The sequence below is a fragment of the Phyllostomus discolor genome, chromosome 5 (assembly GCF_004126475.2).
Source record: "Phyllostomus discolor isolate MPI-MPIP mPhyDis1 chromosome 5, mPhyDis1.pri.v3, whole genome shotgun sequence".
NCBI lineage: Eukaryota > Metazoa > Chordata > Mammalia > Chiroptera > Phyllostomidae > Phyllostomus > Phyllostomus discolor.
The window spans coordinates 85,281,860-85,303,824 of NC_040907.2; the positions used below are offsets into that span (position 1 = coordinate 85,281,860).

Sequence of the window (21,965 nt, forward strand, 5' to 3'; positions counted from 1 at the left end):
TTTCAAGTCAGAACCCCTGCCCATTGTGCATCTGTGCATGGAGAGTCAATCATTGTGGAGAAAGAGAGTGGGAGGAAGGAACAAACACATGTAGAACATTTTAACTGCCCTGGACACTCTCTCTGCTCAGCCTCTTCAACCCCTTCTCCAATCTCTTTTTTTTAGTTTTTTTATAAAGATTTTATTTATTTATTTTTAGAGAGGGAAGGTGGGGGGGGAGAGAGAGAGAGAGAGAGAGAGAGAGGGGGGGGGGAGGGGAGAGGAGAGGAGAGAGAGAGAGAGAGATCAATGTGCGGTTGCTGGGTGTTATGGCCTGCAACCCAGGAATGTACCCTGGCTGGCAATCAAACCTGGGACACTTTGGTTCCCAGCCCGCACTCAATCCACTGAGCTACGCCAGTCAGGGCTAACCCCTTCTCCAATCTCTTGATAACTGTCACATCAAGTGACTGAGGTGCACACAGCGCATTAATGATTATTTAGTAATATGTTGCAATAATCAAGTGCCAATCTGTCATTATTATATATAATCTCTGGGAAGTTTTAAAAATGGCATGCTTAGTTAAATTCATAAAACTTACATAAACCTTTAGCCCCACTTGGTCAATGCTATACCCAAGTGGCATCCATGTCCTCACTTTCAAGTACACATAAGACTTGTCCCTGTGACCTGGTGACTGGAAGAAACATGCATTTATGGATTTTACCTCCAGTGAAACACGGACCTTCCTTCATGTTGATGTTGTAATTATTGAAAGGGTCTATGCATTACACCCACTTCTACTGCTGTCTTCTCACTACATCTGTTAACAGACCCATGGCTTTTGACCAGGGGATTTTGCCTATAAAAAACACCAGATAAAAACTGCCCTTGAACATCACTGGAAGGACACTGATGTTGCACTTTTAACAACACACATATGTCAGCAAATCTCCAGGGAGGCAGACCCTGTGGTCATGTCACTCTACAACCTGACTACATTCTTGATGCTGTAACAATCTACTGTGAACTGGGTCATTGTCCCATACTGAAAGGCATTAATCAACAATCTGGAGGTAGGAAATGCAGTAACAGCTGCTGGCAGATTGATATCAGTTACAGAACATATTCCTATATGACTGTCTGCTCATTGTAATCTCAGAGATTGTATGGGACAAGGGAGTTTCCTCTGTCCTTTGTTAAAAAGACGTGATACGATTCATGCCAATTCCACCCCAGGATTATCACTTGTCCCAAGGTCCCATATCCTAACACTGTCAGATGAGCTTCAGATTTTAATAATCTGGGAGTTTTGGAGTGACACCGACTCCAAAACTTCTGTGTGCCAGTCAACCTCACACCTGCCAGGAAACAAGCTCTCATAGCAATACCAAATTAATCAAATTCTGACTCCACACAATTGGAAGGCTGCTTCAGTAAAGCTCCCCAAACTGAGGATACCCATAAATCTGTAGACGCTTCACATCTTTATAAGCAGTAAGTGGCCCAAAGTCCTTCAGAACAGTCTAATGACCTTATAGAGCTCACAGGTTCCACCTACACTTTGATCAAAGAGGTCCATGTAATTTCTTATTTTCCCACTTATTGAATACGTATAACCATTATTCTTATTTTCTATAGACCAAAATTATTTTCTATCCATAACTATATGTGGCTCTTCATTCTCAGTCATATTCCCTAGGTGTTCAGTGAAATAAGGAGCCAGGCTCTATTGTTTGATGTCTGATCCTGAACATGTTGAGGTTCACGCCTCTCTCTCCTCCTGTGCAAATGGGAGGGGGGGCAGATCTGACGTGGATGTGGGGATTCTCCCTAGTTTGATGCATGTGGGAGATGGAATCCACACAAACCCCTTTCATGAGCAGGACCCTGCTCAGGGGTGAACAATAAAACCTGGACCAGACTCCTTATTTGATGTTATGCAGCTATCCCTGGCCTGCTGAAAAGCCTGCCCTTCTCTCAACAGACTTCTCGATGAAGGGACAAACATTCCCACAGTCACTCTGTGTGTGTATGACATCATAACCCTGGACATCCACAACATGGTACAATGGGGGAACCTCTATGCCCACATGATGTCAACTGCTATTGATGTCCTGGATGTGGAATTAAGTCAATGACCAACACCCCTGTGTTTTCCCCCCTCTGGCGCTGAGTTCCTACAACTCTGATGCCAAGTGCCCAGCAGGCAAGTGCTCTGCTACTGGTCGACTTGGACTCTGAGCTGTGTGAGGCTGGACTCCTTGCTGAGTCCCACAGAGTGTCTGGTTGGACTCAGCTGATTTGGGTCAGGGGGTTTGGTGATGTATTAGGATAGGAGTAAGCAAATTCATGTGACACTCTGACCTAGGAGCATGTGAGAATGTTTTCCTCTGATGACAATGAGTCTCTGTAACTCAGATACTGGAGAGGTCAGCACAGAAGCATGAAAGGAGGGAGGCTCCCATAGGGAAACTGCTGTGTGGTAGTCAACCCCACACCTGCCAAGAAACAAGCTCTTTTTTTTTTATTTTAATTGTTGTTCAAGTACAGTTTTCTGCCTTTTGCCCTCATGCTAGCACCCCCACATCCCTCCCCACCTCCCTCCCACTTCCACCCCGCTTGTTTTTGTTCATGTGTCCTTTATACTTGATCCTGCAAACCCTTCCCTTTTTCTCCTGAAATTCCCACCCCTCTCCCTTATGATCATTGTCAGCCTGTTCTCTATTTCAGTGCCTTTGGTTATATTTTGCTTGTTTGTTTGTCTTGGTGATTAGGTTCCTGTTAAAGGAAACAAGCTCTGTTTTTAGAGAGAGAGAGAGGGAAGGAAGGGAGAAAGAGAGAGAGAACCATCAATGTGCTGTTGCTGGGGGTCATGGCCTGCAACCCAGGCATGTACCCTGACTGGGAATCGGACCTGCAGCATTTTAGTTCACAGCCCGTGCTCAATCCACTGAGCTTTGCCAGCCAGGGCTGGAGATTAGGTTCTTCTGAAAGGAAACAAGTTCTTAAAGTTCATAAGCAGCTACTCTCAAGCTGATATTTGCTCAATGTGTCCCGAGCACACCCTGCTGTCCTGAGTGTTCCCTACAGCTCAGCCCTCCTGTCTCCCACAGGGAGGTTTATGTCTGGGCTCACACTGACTTCCCCTCACTGTGTCTTTTGCACAGTAATACACATCCATGTCCTCAGATCTCAGGTTGCTCATTTGCAGGTAGAGCATGTTCTTGCCATTGTCTCTGGGGATGGTGAATCGGCCCTTCACAGAGTTGGTGTAGTATGTGCTACCACCTTTATCACTAATTTCTGAGACCCACTCCAGCCCCTTCCCTAGAGCCTGGTGGACCCAGTGCATTGCATAGCTACTGAAGGTGAATCCAGAAGCCATGCAAGAGAGTCTCAGAGACCCTCCAGGCTTCACCAAGCCTCCCCCAGACTCCACCAGGTGCACCTCACACTGGACACCTACAAACGCAAAGTAATCCTTGTCAGAAAACACATTCCCACCCTTCATGTCAGTCATATGAACTCACGTACCCGGTGTCTCCTTCTCCATAAATTACCTCTTAAAATTGCAACAAAGAAAGCCAAGAGGAGCCCAAGAGGACAGAGCTCACTCTCTCCATGGTGACTGGTCTGTGTTCTGTCCTGAGCAGGGACTTGGGTACACCTTGGAATCACTAGCTGGGCTCCTGTCCTAGAGCTGCAGGGTCAGGGCTTGGCTGCTTTTCATGAGAAGAGGGGGCCTATCTGCATGCCCTCCTCCTATTATATTGAGCTCTTGGTTTGAACAGTGGCATAAGAGTCAATGGCCTAATATGAGGCATGTCTACGGGTGCAAGTCTGTTAAGAATTACTTCGTACACTTGAGCCTCTGCTATCCTAACTGACCCAGATTTTACATGAGATGGGTACATGGCCTTGGAGATAACATGCTCATAATGGACCAGTATTTAAAAAGAGAGATTCCTTTGAAAGTCACCACTAATGAACATACCAAGAGGATTCGATAATCATGAGCAGAGGGAACATTAAAGCTGCATGAGGTTCCTGTTCAGGTGACAGAAAGTTCTATTGGACCCTATTTCTTTTGCAAAGTGATCAGAGTATGGACTAAGTACGGAGTGAGACCCTAGAGCATGTGGACCCAGTGTTGGAGGAAGTCTGTGTGGAGCATGGGAGACAGAAGCATGGACTCTACACAGAAGCACACAGTGCTCCTGGGGCACATTTCTTCAGGGGAGTTTGGTGCTCAATGTTCAGCATCATCACTGCTCATCTTTGTTTTTATTTTCTAGACTCTGTGGTAAAACCAAGAGCTAACACTGGGGACACAGAAGCATCTCAGTCATGACTAGGTCTGCTTAGGTGTAGATGTAAGTGGAAATTGGGGAGTAAGTATTTTTAAATTATAACAATTTCATTATGATAAACCTTCATATGAATAACTAATACAAAATAACAGAAAATAAATGAAACCATCATTGATATGAAAAGCATCATTTTATTTGCCCATTGAATGTGAAGTAAATAAATCACTTAAATTGCATATCCGTTCTGGATTCAGTGGATCTAGTTTTATATAAATCTGGTCAAGCGTTATAGTTCTGTTTTATTTTCACCATCAACATCTGTGGTTCTGTGGACAGGTGATGAAGTTATAATCAATAATGTAAGAAAGAGATCCATCCCTGGTTCATCAGAAGTCAATTCCAGAAGCTTGGCCTCCTGTACTTTCATCCACTTTAATATGTGCACATGGCCCTTGAGAATGCCGTCACCTTTCCCATGTGAGACAGGTGTCATCTCTGCATGAAGTCACATGCTCTGCGGATCAGTGTGCAGAAGAGGAAAGGGACCCTCCAAAGCACATGGATGGTGGGATTAAGCAAGTCTGGAGCCAGTACTTCCAGTGTTCTTGTCCCTTATGATTTGTTCTCCTCATATAGCAAGTTCAATTTGCCTTGTCTCTTTCCTCAGAAATAGCCTCACATAGTAATCCTGTCAGTGATATTAAAAAGAACTGATTTGAAAATCAACCCATCATTTTTAATCAACCATAAAGTCTTGATATCCTCAGCCATAACAAAATTAAATCTTACTATTTAAGACTGGGGCAGATATAGAGAGTATAATGCTGAATAAAAAAAGTCTAGATGGAATAGCAGCAATGCCATGTGATTTCACTGATATGTGGAATCTAATGAAGAAAAGAAAAAAAAAAAAAAAACAGAATAGAGACAGACTCATAGACCAGGATTTGGGAGCCTGGATTAAAAGGGAAAAGCGATAAAGTACACCTTGGCAGTTACAGGTTAAACACAGGGAGGTAAATCACAGCACTCCTACTAAAGTCAATAATATTGTGATAACTGTGTCTGGTGCAAAGCACATACTGGAAATACTGGCCTATCACATTACAGACTGTAAGTGTCTGACTACTCTGCTGTAGGCTAGAAGCTCATATAATATAATGTGGAATGCCAATTGGAATTGCAAAAGAAAAACATAGATATAACCCAAAGTCCAGGGTACAACAAGTAAGAGACATGACAGAATTCCAGGGCTGTACTCCCAGGTTTCACCTTTACTGTGAAAATTATGAACATCTTTAGGTTTACTAGAGACTCCCACTAAGAACCTTGGCCTAGCATTAGTTTATACCTCAGTAACACCCTGGGGGATGCTAACCAGGGTGCAGTATTTAATCTGACTTGTGCAAGGGCCTTTCCTGATCTTCCCAGAGATTTCAACTCTGTGGGTGATTAACATTACATGCACTTTTGTGATGTGTGTTTGTCATCAGCCTGGACATACACACAAAGCTGTCGTATGTCCCTCTGCCTCTGTGTGGTGTCACATATGCTTGGGGCTGTGAGCATGATGCCAAGCGCTAGTCGATGCTCTTAGGGCACAGACAGAATCACATTTAACCTAGACCACCTCCTCTAATTTGCATATTCATGAGGAATAGTGTTTCATAGTGAATACCATTATGTATGTGAGAGAAGACAGAGGGCATAGGGACCATGCTCAGTGGGGGACTAAGGATGAAAGTCCTAATCTATGTTGTAGGACAGGTGTCACCTACCAGGTCCCTAAGCTCTGTGCAGACATAGTTCCTCCCACTGAGAATCAAACCTCCATAGGATATGCTCCTTATTGTGAAACCACCTTTGAGTGACACACAGACCACTTTTGTGTTTTAATGCCTGATGGTCTCAATCCTGGATAGGAATGGCTGGAAAATGCTGCATCTAGTGAGTTAACAAAAATATCCTTGCATCTGATTTCTCAGAATTCAGATCTAAAGAAGCCACAGAAATATGCTCACTGACTGTGGTCCTCATGCATTTCTGAGTTCGGTAAATGTTCTGATAGAATAGGATGTTTACAGTCACCTCATGTCCAATCTTATTTCAGACATTTTCATGAAAAGAGGAAGACACAGGCCCTCAGAGGAAATTCCTCCCCGCTCCCTCTGCACCAACCTCTGGGAAGCATACTTGATTTTGTATATGCCATGCACCCCCTGATGTTTAGCATGTGCCCTACAGGTGAGGGTCCTCTCTGAACTTACAGGATGTGGACTTCTCAGCATCTCTAGTCTAAAATTATAGGCTATTCCCAGACTTCATGATTCTCCTGAAGGGACATTTTGTTCTTGGAGACCTCAAGATACACAGTATTGGCTTACTAATCTCCAGTTACTATTCAAGGAGCCCCCAGTCCAGACTCTAATAAGCAACCAAGGGATCCTGTACCTGGAGCTCAAGATGCACTGACTCATCCAACATCCATGAACCCTGAGGCACTCAGCATCTTTGAGGCCTCTGATACCCTCAGTTTTCTCTGCCTGCGGGGGTTCCATTTGAGTAGCCCTGCATGTGGCCCTAATGGCATTGCACTTCTAGTACTCAACAAATCACTCATACACAGTGATGATTTCCTTGGTAATGATTTATAGGTCTCCATTGTCCCCTTTTCTTAGCACATGGGCCCAGCTCCCATATTGACTCTAAACCAGCATGTTCTCTGATTTGACAATAGAAAAAAAAAAACATAATTGACATACAGAATAGCAAGTGTCTACTCTTTGTTTTCCCCCATTCTCCAAGAGCTTGGCACCTGAAGATTCTGTTGTGAGAAGGGTCCTGGCTTGTCTTCAGGAGGACCAGAACCAGAAGACAGTTTTCTAGTCAATGTAGTCAACAGTGACCAAATATGTGCAGAGATCACACTGTCTAGAGTCCACAGGTCCCCAATCTCAGATCTCACAGACAGGAGTCCTGAGAACAGAACCGGGTGGGGCAGATGTCGCCACAGGAACACAATCAGGTGCTAAGGCAGGAAGAAGGAATCAAGAAAATTGACCCTGGATACTTGGAGTCCCTTTTGTACAGTGATAGGATTTTTGACACTATGTGCCCTCGTGTCTTGATTGTCCCCGATGCCCTGAGCAAACCTTTAATTTCAACCCCTTTGTCTTTCCAGAGAAACATTTGTGTCTGGAATCACACCGATTTTATTTCTCTGAGTCTCTTACACAGTAATACTAGGAGGTGTCTGCCTACAGACTTACATTCACATCCATCCAGACTGGAAAAAGGAGTGAAGGCATGAGATAGACTAGTCACATATTCACTTTGGTGAGATAATTTGGCAAGGGATATTTGGGCATGGATTCACACCTCAACACTGGGTCCTGCAGCCCAGGGTCCCAGTGAAGGGAAGATAAATCCCCACAACTTCTGGATGAAAAATTGAATGGGGATGACTTCAGTGGAAGAAACTCCTAGAGTCCCAGACAGTTTTTCTTAAAGAAACAACACACAGTCTTACTCCTACTCAACCCCTCTGAACGACAGTGCCAGGGTAGCAACTTGAAAGGCAAAAGTGGCATACAGAGAAGAAATGAAGTATCTGGCATCAAGGCAAGTGCTGGAGGACAGCTTTCTCCCAGACAGAAAGTCAGAGTGCATCATCCCTCTTCTCATCCCTCCCTACACAGACCCATTGAGCCAGCATGCCAATGCCATATGAGAGACTCATCAACCATGATAATGCTGTTTCCCCTGCCCTGGCATTCCCCTAAGGCAGCATGCCATCCACTGTATAGGTTCACTCAAAGAGTTAACGGTGTTTTTTTTTCCCATATAAGGGCTGGCATTGGCTCATGTTTCACAATTTCCTATAACAATATCACTTGCTAAGTGACTAGAGGTCTGGAACTAGCAGCTGCTAGTGTAGGTTGACAGTTTGGCTTCTCATGAGACACTCCAAGCCCAGCATAATAGCAGCCATCTTCAAATTGTTTTATAGCTAATTGAGAGTGCCCCCAGGCAGAGCATCGGTGGGACCTGATCTTGGCCTGCATTGCCCAGGAAACCCTAGAGACCATGCACCCAGTGGAGAGCCTCAGACTATCTAGGACCATTAATGCCTTGCCCCTGTACAGATGATCCCCCACAGAGGGCAAAAGTAGTTGGTCAGTGGTCACAGACAGTCCTTCCAGCTTAACTGGCATGTGTAAATACCTCCCATTAACCTGCCAACAACAATCAAGGCTCGACTACAAGAGGAGTAGGAGGGGTCACAATACCTGATATCAAACTGTATTACAAGTCCACTGGAATCACAAAAGCCAGGTACTGGCACAAGAACAGACACATAACTGAGTGGTAGGGACCAGACAGCTCAGAAATAAATCCAAGTCTCTATGGTCAATTAACATTTGACAAAGGGGGCAGATGCATAAAATGGAGTAAAACTAGTCTCTTCAACAAATGCTGTTGGGAGATTTGGACAGCTACATGCAAAAAAAATGAAACTTGATCACCAACTTATATCATACAGAAAAATAAACTCAAGGTGGATAAAAGAATTAAATGTAGGTCATGGCATAATAAAAGTCCTAGAGGAAAACACCAGTAGGAAAATTTCAGATATGCCACACAGCAATAGCTTCACTGATACGCCCCCTACAGTAAAGGAAATAAAGGCAACAAAAATAAACAAATGGGACCTCATAAAATTACAAAGCTTCTGCATGGCTAAAGAAAACAGCATGAAAATAAAAATAAAACCAAAAATATAAGAAAGCACATTTGCCAATGATTCCTTGGACAGAGGTCTGATCTCTGAAGCATATAAAGAACTCACATGACTCCACTTCAGAAAGACAAAAAATAAATAAATAAATAAAAATAGTCGAAGGACTTGAACAGACACTTTTCCAAAAAGGGCAAACAGAGGGTTCAGATACATATGAAAAGCTGCTCAGCATCACTGGCCATCAGACACATGCAAATTAAAACCACAATGTGATACCACTTCACACCAGTGAGAATGGTCCTCATAAACAAAATAGCAAACAAGTGTTAGAGAGAATGTAGAGAAAAGGGAACCTTAGTGCACTGTTGGTGGGGATAAAGACTGGTGCAGGTACTGTGGAAAACACTATGGAATTTCCTCACAAAACAAAAAATGGAATCGCCTTTTGACCTGACAATTCCACTGCTGGGATTATACTTTAAGAACCCTGAAACACCAGTACAAAGAAATCTATGCACCCCTATGTTCAAAGCAGCACAATTTACAATAGTCAAGTGTTGGAAGCATCCTAAGTGTCCATCAGTAAATTAATGAAGCAAAAAACTAGGGTGTATTTACACAATAGAATATTATTCAGCAGAAAGAAAGAAGGAGCTCCTACCTTTTTCAACAGCATGGATGGAACTGTAGAGCATTGTGCTAATGAAATAAGCGAGGCAGTAAGGGACAAATACCATATGATCTCAGCTTTAAGTGGAACCTAATTAACAAAACAAAGAAGCAAGCATCATATAAGAAGAGACCTGGAAATTAAGAACACAATGAGAGTAACCAGAGGGAAGGAAGGGATAATGGGTGGGAAAGAGAAAAGGGGTTTCAGGAAAATATATAAAGGACACATTGAGAAAACCAAGGGGTGTGGAAGCAGGGAAGGGAGGTGGGGATGGCCGGGTGGGGGTGAATGGTGGGGGGTAAATGCAGAGAACTATAGTTGAACAACAATAAAATTAAAAAAAAATGGAAGGGACTATTTAAAGTGACTAATGTTCAATGTACTGCCACAAAAAAAGTGCTTTCCAAAACCCCATCTCCCCCGAATCAAAGAAGTTCATCATCACCAAACCATTATTATATGAAATGTTAAGTTATTTATTTAAGAGAAAGTTTTCCAGATGGCTGGGTGTGCAGAAGAAGGTTGAAGAGGTGAGGAGTTTAACTACAAATAAGTAGTTACAGACTACCCACGTGTATGTAAAGTATGGGTCAGGAAATGGACTAGCCAAAAAACTTATGAACATGACCCATGCACATAAACAATGGTGCAGGGATACTTAAGAGAGTGGGGGTACTGTGTACAGAGGTGAAAGGGTGAAATTGGGAAAACTGTAATATCATAATGAATAAAATATAATTTACAAAAAAGAGTAGTTTCCTTGGCAACCAAAGCCTCCAGAGGAGGCCCTGACCACTGAGGCATGCACAGTGGTGGTGCAAAGGGAGGAAGAGAGAGCTCCTGTCCCACCTGAGTTAATTGTGAGCAGGAAGCAATGGCATATAACACGGTGCAGGAGGGCCCCTACAACTGCTGTCCTTCCTGGAAGGTTAGGAGCACCAGAGACTACAGGAATGACAAAGAGCAAGACCAAAGTTCGAATGGGCACACATTAAAATTGTATCCCCATGGGACTTGGGTATTGGGATTGTCAAACACTGAATTTAAAATGATTCTGATTACTTGATAGAAGCTGTTAGAAGGAGGTAGGTAGACATCAGGACCCTGAAGGTAACTTCAGGTGAGTAATGGAAACTAGAGGAAATTATTTAATTGACAAGATGACAACACTACCTCAGAAATGAACACAACAATGAGCATACTCACCAGCAGATCCCTGGGTTTCAGGAACTCAGATAAATGGCCCTGTAAGAAATCACCTCACCTTGGAAGGATGGGATTTGCAAGATGGCACAGAACAAAAGTGAAATGAGCCAAGTGCTGGTGAGAGTGTGGAGAAACAGAACCCGACCACTCTCTGGATGAGGATGAAATAAGAATGAAATTATAATCTCCATTTTATATTTAGGTAACTTTGTCATTGTATAGTGCATTCCTCATGTGCTATATTATATAGAAAAATTATTTTACAATTATAAAAACAGCCGAAATAATTGTGTTTAAGTTTTCAATTTTTTAGGCATATAGACATAAACGAGACTGCTTTCTATAATCAGTGACACAGTTAAAAAGTACTGGTGTTCTACTTTCCCTGTCATTAATGAGTTATAATCAGAACCCATTTACTTTCAAGTAAAGACATAGAGTGCTAGAACACCTAATAAAGGATCAAATCAGTAAGTACTTACCAAATGCTTTATTCTGGCCCCAAAACTTATTGTTAGGTCCTTACAGTGACCCTAAAGATACTAACTCAGGTGGTGTTGACAAGGACGGCCTCCTTGATCAAACCTCAGTCTGCTTCTCTAGGCCCTTTTCTCAACCATATTTTGACATTGGGCTTCAGTGTCCATTCTTGTTATGCCTGCATTGTCCACTTTTAGCAAGAATCCTGTCTAGAGAGAATTGTCCCTCCATGTTATCTGATGAGCTTGGCCTGCTTTAAGCAGAAATCCTGCCAAAATGTTTCAGCAAGAATCCCCTTTGCCTTGAAGTCTCCTTTTAGTAATTTCTATCCACTGACCCCTGCAACCAGCCCCTTGCTTGCAACTACCCAGTTTCATTGTTTTATTCAAAATTGAGCCCAATTCTATGTTAAGGTGCCTTTTCCTGGACTATAATGGTTTGTGATTAAAATCTGTCATATAGTAAACAGCAAGTTTGTTTTTCTAATTTTTATTTAAATCCTGCATGATCAAGCCATGCAGCTTCTAGGTGCACATGCAATAATAAAAAACAGAACTTGGAAGAGGTACTTGCACTGCCCTGTTCACTCCAGCATTATTCTCTGCAGTGAATACATAAAAAACACCTCAGTGTCCATCAGTGGGTGGGTGGATGAATATGTGCTATGCAATCACGGCTAAGTGTTAGCCTTAAAACAGAAAATCCCACCATAAGCCACAGTGTGGTTGAAACTAGATGACATAATGCTCTGTGAAATAAAGCCATAATGGAAAGGCAAGTATTGCATGATTCCACTAATACTATGAATTTAATTTCCAGAAGCATCTGAAGGCACTTCATACCTAGGTGTTGTGAAAGGTAATTGCAGGAGATGGAGAATCAGTGGATTGTCTGCTGCCATGGAGTCCCACGCCAGTGGGAGAACCAAAGATGGAGGCTCCTACAGGAGACAGCTGCTGTCAGGACAATGTCAGAACTGGTGATGGATGCTGTGCACTCATAGGATCCTGGAGGTGTTTGGTTCTGTGTGTGGAGCTGTCCATCCCTCAGGGCCCTGATAAGAGTGAGGGCACCATCAGTCTGAGCAGAGTACAGCTTCCCACCTGGGAACAGGGATGAAGACACAGAGAGTCCAGCCAACCATTCTAGTCAATTGATTACAGAGTCAAAAATTCATTCAAACAGTCTTCCCTCCCTGTGGCTTTTGGATCAAAATTTATATGAAATGGTCAGTCAGAGTGGTTCAGCTTTATTTTTGCTACCAGCATCTGTGACTCTGTGGCCAAATGGCATAGTTCTAACTAGGAATGCCAGAGACTGTTTTATCTCAGGTAAATTTCAGAATACTCCTTTATACTGTGTTCCATTCATTTTCATGGCTCCCGTGACCTGAGAGAATGCTGTCACCTCATCTACATGAGATGGGTGTCACCTGGGCATGAAGTCACATGTTGTGGGGATTAGTGTTCAGAACTGGAAGGAGATACTCTCAGGTACATGGATGGTGGCATTAAGCAAGTGTGGCACCAAAGCTTCCCAAGGTTCTTGTTCTTTATGTTGTGATTTTCCTCCTCGTGTAGCAAGTTCAAGTTGTTTTATGCCACTTTCTTCAGAAATAGCATCACATAGTCATTAACACAATGGGTTGGCCACAAATTAATTTCTTTTTTTTTTCCTGTAAGACATTTCTAGTAGTGCTTAGCTTGCTTTATCTTCATTTAATATAGTTTTGTTGGATTTTTGGTGATGGCTGCCATACTCAACATGCATTTAAGAAAGTTTTCATAAATTGTGAATTTTATGTAGTCATTTTTTACATTGCAGATGGAAAAATGCACAATAGTTTGGCATATTGTGCTCCATTACATTAAGAAAGATAAAATCACAACTTAATTGCAAAAAAAAAAAATCATTGTATGAAGGTGGAGCTGTGAGTAATGAAACATATCCCAAGTGGTTTTCAATGTTTCGTGATGGAGATTTCTCACTGTACAATACTCCATGGTCAGGTAAACCCATTGAAGTTGAGGGTGATGAAACTGACACAACACATGGTAACAATTTTTTATTACAGGTGATAATCAGCATACTCAAAATATACAAATTCATAAAAGCATTGAGAAAAATTAAAAGTGACCTTCTGGTCAGCACACTGATTTGAAAATTAATCCATCACCTCTATTCAAACATACAAAGTGAAATATTTCCTTCTGTGATTATGTGAATGGACCTAGAGAGTATTATGCTTTGTAAAATAAGTCAGAGAATGATACATAAATACAATGTGATCTCAATTATATGCATAATCAAAAGAACAAAAGTAAATAAACCAGTTACATAAAAGCAGGAACATAGACACCAAGAACAGACTGGGGATTACTAGGTGGGAGGAGAGATGGGAGCTTGGGAGAAAAAAAGTAAAGAGATTAAAAATTACAAACTGGAAGTTGCAGATTACACACAGGGGTATAAAGTACAGCACAGTCAATAAAATCAATAATAATGTAAAAATGACTGAGTGGTGTCAGTGGGTACTGGATGTATTGGTCCATCACATCACAAACTGTATTAATGTCTGACCACTCTACTGTAGGCTAGAAGCTCACATAAAATGACATATAGAATATCAATAGGGATTGAAAAGAAGAAAAGGAAAATCATCCCAAATTCCAGGGAGGCTAAGTCAAGGGTGTGGGGCTGAGTGCAACAGGCAGGAGACATGACTGAGTTCCAGGACTGTGCTCACGTATTTCACCTTTACTGGGGAAATTCAGAATGTCTTGTAGGTGTCTTAGTGACTACCATTGATTACCTCAACCTAGTATTATTCACCTCTGGTTCATACTAGGGCTTCTGTTGGGTCATCTCTGCTCTTGAATTCACTCACCTTGTTTCTTCGAGATAAGGGATTACCTAGTTTATTAGATACAATGGAATGAGATCAAAGGGTGATCTGACCTTTGTGAGTATAAGAATAAATGGTGGACTAGGTGAGTAGGAAACTTGTAGATTCCCATGCATTATACAAACAACTTTTTTTTTTCAAAATTTCCTCTTGTTCACATGGTTTCTGAATCCCAAAATTCTAGAATACCTATAATTATAACAAATGTACAAATTTTCATACAAATAATATCTACTTTGGTAGAAACAATAAAGGAAAGGCATACTAGATATGCCATTTCTTCATTTATGAACTTTTATAAGATGCTGGTGAGTTTGCTTGCTGTAGAGTTATTGCTGTTGCTAAATTCTAACATTGGTCCATTTAACAGTTTAATTCATGCAGATATTCCACATGCACATTGCTTCCTGCCATTCAGTTCAGAATTGATGCCCTGTACAACCTTGTCCATGTGTCATCAGACACCTAGGGCTGAGGGTGGTGGGCACTGCAAGGGCTGCTCTTTGTGCTTTCAAGTCAGTATCCCTTCCCAATAGCCATCTGTGCACTTGGAGTCCATCACCATCAAAAGAATGTAGCAAAGGGTATGAACACCTGTAGAAAAACTTAACTCCCCTGGACACCCTCTGTGCTCAAACTCTTCCTCCTCTTCCCCAGTGGCTAACTGACTGGACATCAAGTGACTGAGATGGGCACAGAAGAGTAATAATTATTCAGTAAGAAGTTAATCTGATCCAAATGACACACTGGCATTACTATATATAATCTTTCAGAAGTTTGAAAGCATGACAAGCTTAGTTAAAATGACCAAGCCTAAGTGAAGCTTCAAACCTCCTTGGCCAATGCTCCTTCTGAGTGGTGTTAACATCCACACCTTCAAGAACATCAGTCAGTTCCTTGTCATGTGGTGACTGGGAGGACCATGAATTTATGGATCCTACCTCCCATGAATCCTGGACATGGCTCCATGCTGTGTGGTAAATACTGAAATGGTTCATGGATTATATGCACTTCTAATACTTTGTTCCTGCTGCATGTGTTAAGGAGTCTCCTATGACATTCCACCAGGAGAATTTGTCTGCAGAAGAAAATGCCAGAGAAAAAGTGTCCTTGAACATCACTGGAAGGAAATCCATGCTGCACTTTTTACAACAAATATGGCAGTGAATCTCCAGGGAGTCATCCCTTGTGGTCATGTTACACTACAATCCTTATCTACCCTGGGTGTAGTAAAAAATTACTGTGAACTGGGCCATTGCCAACAAACAGACAGATATGTCACCCAGATCTGGAGGTGGGAAATCCAGAACAGATGCTGGCACATTTGATGTCTAGTAAGAACCTGCTTCCTAAACATCTTTTTTTTTTTTTTTTGCTTGCTGTTATGTCAGAGGGTGGACAGGGAAAAGGAGCTTCCTCTGTCCTCTGTTACAAAGACCTTGATCCTGTTCCTCAGAGCTCCACACCAGGACCATCACTTATTCCAAGACCCCAGCACCTAGTAACACCACATGGACCTCTGATGTTAATATTTGAATTTTTGAGTGACACAAACACCAGCTCATAGAAATAATGGATGAGTCAAATAATGACTCCACCCAGATAGACGGCTAGTCCAGTAGAGCTCCCCAGATGGAGGATCCCCATAATCCAGTGGAAGGTTCTCACCTTTGGGAGCAGAACAGGGACCAATGTCCTTCAAAAAAAAAACTGAGGACCTTGCAGAGTGGACAGCTCTGACCCTAGACTTTGCAATATTATGTCACATAATTTATTATTACTTCCCCTTATTTCTTAAAAATAACATTCACCCCTCTCTCTCCTTGTTTGCACACACATGGGAAATCTGAAGTGGAAGTGGGGAATCTCTCTAGTTTGGTGAAGGTGGGGGATAGAAAACACACAGATCCATCCCATGAGCAGGACCCTTTTCTACTTTGTCATGGATGAAAAACAAGAACCTGAATCAGGTTCTTCACCTGGCATGATCAAACCCTCCCTGAGCTACTGAAAAGTCCACTGTGCTCTCAACAGGCTCCTCAATGAATTGAAAAACTTTTATATAGTCCCTATGTGTGTGTTACATTATCACCCTAGACATTCATGCCAAGGAATAGTGGGGGGTCCCTCTAACTCCGAATCATACCAAATTTTATTGGTGTCATGGACATGGAGTCAGCCTCTATCACCACCAGAGCTTTAGTCCTAGGCATTGGGTTCATATACCTCTGGCGCCTGCTGTCCAGCAAGTGCATGCCCTTCTGCTGCTCGGCTTGGACTCTGGGATAGGTGGAACTGCTGCACTCTTGGGTGCTGCAAACCCTCTGGTTGGAATCAGCTGATGTAGGTCAGAGGGTTTCATGGTTCACTGATGATTCATTAGGAGAGCAGGAAGCACATGTATGAGACTGACTTTGAACCATGTGAGAATGTTTTCCTCTGATAACAGCAAGCCTCTGCAATCCCAATTCATAGGCGGTCAGCACAGAATTTTGAAGGGAGGGAGGATTCCAGAGGGAAACTTCTGTGTGGAGCGTTAACTCCACACCTGCCAGGAAACAAGCCCTTAAACTGCATCTACAGCTGCTCCCAACCTGATCCTTGAGTTTAGTGTGACCTCAGCGCCCCCTGGTGTCCAGAGCATCCCCTATAGACCAACACTTGTGTCCCCTTCAGGGAGGTTTGTGTGGAGGCTCACAATGACACCCCTTCACTGTGTCACTTGCACAGTAATATAGGGACTTGTCTTTGGCACTCAGTCTGTTCATCTTCAGGTAGAGCTCGTTCTTGGCATAGTCTCTGGAAATGGTGAATCGACTCTTCACGGAGTTGGCGTAGTATGTGCTACCACTAATACTAATGTATGACACCCACTCTGGCCCCTTCCCTGGAGCCTGGTGGACCCAGCTCTCTTCATGGCTACTGACAGTGAATCCAGAAGCTGCACAGTAGAGTCTCAGAGACCCCCTCAGGCTGCACCAAGCCTCCCCCAGACTCCACCAGGAGCACCTCACTCTGGACACCTGCAAACACAAAGATGCCAGATCAGGAAACTGTCACCCGTCCACAATTTCTATCAGTCATATCCACTTACATACTCAGTGCCTCCCATTTTCCACCCATTACCTCTTAAAATTGAAACAAGGAAAACCCAGATGAGCCCAAACTCCATGGTGAGTGGTCTGTGTTCTGTCCTGAGCAGGGACAGGAACACCTGAAAACCCTCACCTTGGATCCTCTCCCAGAGCTGCAGGATCAGGGATGGGCTGCTTTTCATGAGCAGAGGGGCCTTATTTGCATGCCCTCCTACTATATAGGTGGCTATAGAGGTTGGGGCTGGGCAGTGACATGAAGGATGTGGGCCCAGAGTGTCCTTTTTCCAAGGTTCATATCTGTTGAAAATTACTCCCCATATTTGAACTTATAATGTCTCCACTGCCCCAACAGCTTCAGGAGATGGGTACATAAGCTGGTAAAGTAAATTTGTGTAAAGTAGAAGGATTTAAAATGAGAGTCACCTTTGAAAGTAATGGACTCACCAAAAGGTTCAAACCATCACGTGCAGAGAGAGAACTAAAGGTGCTACAGATACAAGTTCAGGAGATGGGATTTTCCATCTGAACCTGTTTCACCTACAAGACACCTAGAGTATGAACTGAGTACAGAGTGTGTACCTAGAGTTTGTAAACCCAGTGTTGGAGGAGGTGGAACATCTGTGGGGATCGTTGGGAGGCAGAAGTGTGACCTCTACAGAGAGGCAGACAGAGCTCCCAGGTCATGTTCACTCATTGGCATTTGGTGGTGAGTGTTCAGCAGCCTCACTGCCTCATTCTTTTTTCTCTGTGGTATAACCATGTTCAAACACTCAGGGCACAGTAGAAATTCAGTCATGACCAGATCCACTTTGCTGATGATCTCAGTAGAATTTGAAGGGTAGCTAGTTTGAAGTATTAGGAATTTAATTATGGAAAACATGATGCAAACTACTAACAAGAATTAACATATAAAAACAAATTCATAATTGATATGAAGAGCATACTTGTTCTTTATCCATTGATTACAGGATGGATAAATCATTAAATAACCACCTATTACTGGAGCTGTTAGATCTAACTTTATATAAACTTTTCTCAGTGCTGGTCCAGACTGTTACTCTCCATCAGGATCTGTGTGTATATGGACATGTGATGTAGCTCTAATCAGGTAGCTGGAGAGGAGTAAGGTGGGCCCCGTGGTTCTTCAATAGTTAATTTGAGAACAATCTCCTCTCATTATACCTATTCACATTTTCATGTCACCCATTGGAGTTTGTCACTAAGTGCATGCCTGGTGGCCATCCACTGAACTTGAACCTCATACAGTGAATGTATCGATGTGTAAAGTGGAAAAAAGAACTCCATCCAGGGGGATGAATTACCATGGATGGTAAGTGAACCTCATTTCAGTTGACACATTTACTCTGACCTCCAGTGTGTCCAAAAATAAATGTATGTAGGGGGCAGTGCCAGGTGTGTGATTGGTCCAGTTGGCATAGGAACATATTGCAGGTTGGATGTGGGACTTCCATTGTCAATGGTGTCTCCACAGTTCTCCCTGTTGTGTGATGACATCAGTACAGCCCCAGGGACAGGGACACTAAAAAAACTGTGGTCTGAAATGAATAACCTTCTTAGGATCTCTCCCTGAGGGAGGACAGAAAAAACCCTGTGATGTCATAGACTGTGCTGGAACCTGGAACATCTATCAGTCTTTGACTTTGCTGCCACAGTGTCATCTGTGTGATGCTTGGGCAGAGACAAGCATATATAAATTACTCTTTGACGTCCCTGTACTTACTTTACTCCAAGAACAATTCCACTGTTCAGAAATAAGGGGAATTAGGACTTGGAACTTGCTAGGAGACACTGCAGTTCAAATCCTCAAAGGTGACCCCAATCAAGGATTCCCTGGTGAAACCTTGATGAAGTGCTGCATTCAGAGGACAAGGAGGTTCCCGACGTGCCCCCTGAATAATCAGAATAAACAACAAAGGTGTTTTCAGGGACATCTCCCATGACTCTTCCTTGGAGTGAACCTGATCCCCTGAATTCTTTCCCTCAATTTCTGATGTGCTCATGACAGCATCAGTTCTGGTCTCAAACATTGACTGTGTGTAAGGAAGTCACAAGACCCATCACTTTGTCAGCTCTTCAGCTCAGCCCATATTCCCCACTTCTTAGAGTTTGGGACACATTCAGGATGTGGGTCATCACACTATGTCTCTTGCTTAGTAATATAGGGGCATGTCCTTGGCTCTCAGACTGCTCAGATCCATGTAGGCTATGCTCAAGGACATGTCTGTGGTCATGGTGCTTCTGCCATCAAACTTTTGTGTGACATTGGTTTCACTATTATCAGTGTCAGTTTGTCCCATTTACTGTATCCCTTGTCCTGGTGCAGTCAGTGGCTTATGAAGGTGTATCCAGAAGCCTTGCAGAAGACCTTCACTGGAGCCCCAGGCTTCCTCACCTCAAGGCCAGGTTGTAGCAGCTGCACCTAGGCATGGACACCTGTGGAGAAGAGGCAGGAGTGGGTTAAATTTCCCAGGGGCTCTCCATGGTTCCCTCCTCAACCGGGGCACTGATGATCCCCTTATTCGTATCCAGTGCCACCAGGAAGAATGGTAACTGGCTCCAGTCCATGGTGAGAGGCTGTGCCTTCAGGACCTCTGCAGGGGAGGATACTGCTGTGGATGGTGTTCCCAGGGAACAGAAGGACACACATGTAACTTAGTCTACCTCTTCTGATTTTCATACTTCTGATGCAGAGTGTTACATAGCTGAAGAGTTGACCCCACCTGAGAGAAGGGAGAGGACACAGGGACATGCACAGTGGAAGACTCAGGGTCAAAATCTCAATTAGTGTTGTAGGATACATTTCCCCTGTCAGGTCCCTGAACTCTGTGCAGATATAGCTCATCCCACAATGTAACAAGTACCCATAGGAAATGGTCCTCACTGTGAATCCACATTTGAGGGACATGGAGACAACCTGAATGAGTTCTGGACTTTAATGCTAAATGCATTATTCCTAGATCAGTGTGTCTCCAAATTGTTGCACCTAGTGAGTTACTAACCACATCTGTCTCCAGCTCCTTACTGGTGAGATATAAAGAAACCATAGAAATAGCTCCATTGACTGTGGATCTCATGTGAATCAGGTGGTAAATTCTATGATACCACAGGATGTTTACAGGTACCTCAGGTCCAACTCTTATTATAGTTGTTTTCATGAAAATAGGAGGACACAGGCCTTACAGGAAATCCCCCCAGCTTCCTCTGCACCTGTTCCTAAGGCAGAAGCTCTGAGGCCATAGGTCCCTCTTGCCCACTGCTGTGCAGCCTGTGCCCTGCAGGAGAGGGTCCCATCTGGGTTCAAAGGGCATGGACATATCAGTGTCTTTAGTCCAGAATTAAAGGCAGAGACCTGACTTAAGGGTGCTTCCTCAGGAACACCTTGTGCTTTGACATCTCTGGACAAAGAACTGGCTTCTCTAAACCCCGAGACTCTTCAGGGAACCACATAGACAGGGCTCTTTGAGGCCACCAGGGAGATCCTTCTTTGGGGCTTTCAGATGCATTGACTGATGCAACCCCCATGACTCCTGACACTCTCAGGAGCTTTGGGGGCTTCTGATGTCCTCAGGTTTCTGGGCTTTCAGGTTCCACCTGAGTATCCTCACATTTGGTATGAATCCCACTGCCCATCTCCTGCTCAATAAATCACACGCATACTGTGATAATGTTCATGGTGCTGAACACCAGATCTCCCTTCTCCACACTTCCTAGCACATGCACGGGCCCCACATTGAGTTGAACCTGGTGAGTGAACAGCCTTGACAACAGACCAAAAGAAAACATGATAGATGTGAACAGTGGAGAGCACTCACCCTTGTGGTTTCCTCTTCTCCCAGCACCTGGAACCTGCAAAGTTCACAGTGGGAAGAGCTCTGGTTTTCCCTGGGGAGGGTCAAACCCAGTGGGCACTTGTCCAGTCACTGTAGCCAACTCTGATCCAACATTTGGGAGAGATCTCACTGACCCACACCACAGGTCCCCATTCTGAGAGAGCTAAGCTGGGAGACATGAAGGTAAGAGCATGGAGAACACTGGATAAAAAGTTCCCTTGTAGCAGAAACAAGAACAGTTTAAAGAAGAGGGAGCACAGGAAAGTGTCCCTGGCTGGTCAGAGTCCCTGTGGTACAGTGACCAGGTTGCTTTTAAGTTCCTCTCTCAAAGCCCTGAGCAGCCCGTGGAGTTCAGCTCTTTTTCCTTTGCACAGGGAGGGGTGTGTCTAGGATCACAACCTCTGTATTTATCTAAGTCTCTCACATGCAATATATGGAAGTGTCTGTATGCACACTGACAATGCTGTGAATCATTCCTTTAGATGGAGCATCTGCCTTTCATAGATGCAACATAATGTGCCACCCGATTTTAGATTATTTCTAATAATACCTACCCACTCCAGCCTTACTTTGTTGAGCCTCTAACATGGAGTCAGTATAAAGTCAGTTAATGTAAATCTACAACATTTAGAGGATAATCTCAGAGACACTGAGACCCAAGGGAATCTGCAAGGACACAGCCCAGACCTGGGCACATCCCTGTGTAAAAATAAGGCTCAGT

General features: G+C 43.4%; 1 gene segment (V, D, J or C); it reads right to left on the minus strand.

Annotated features, from left to right (window-relative positions):
- Window positions 1–3,072: 3,072 nt before the first annotated feature.
- Window positions 3,073–6,851, minus strand: LOC114496804. The segment is given in 3 exon segments: window positions 3,073–3,445; window positions 3,544–3,683; window positions 6,745–6,851. Coding segments are annotated over 3 exon segments (618 nt in total).
- Between the last annotated feature and the right edge of the window lie 15,114 nt (window positions 6,852–21,965).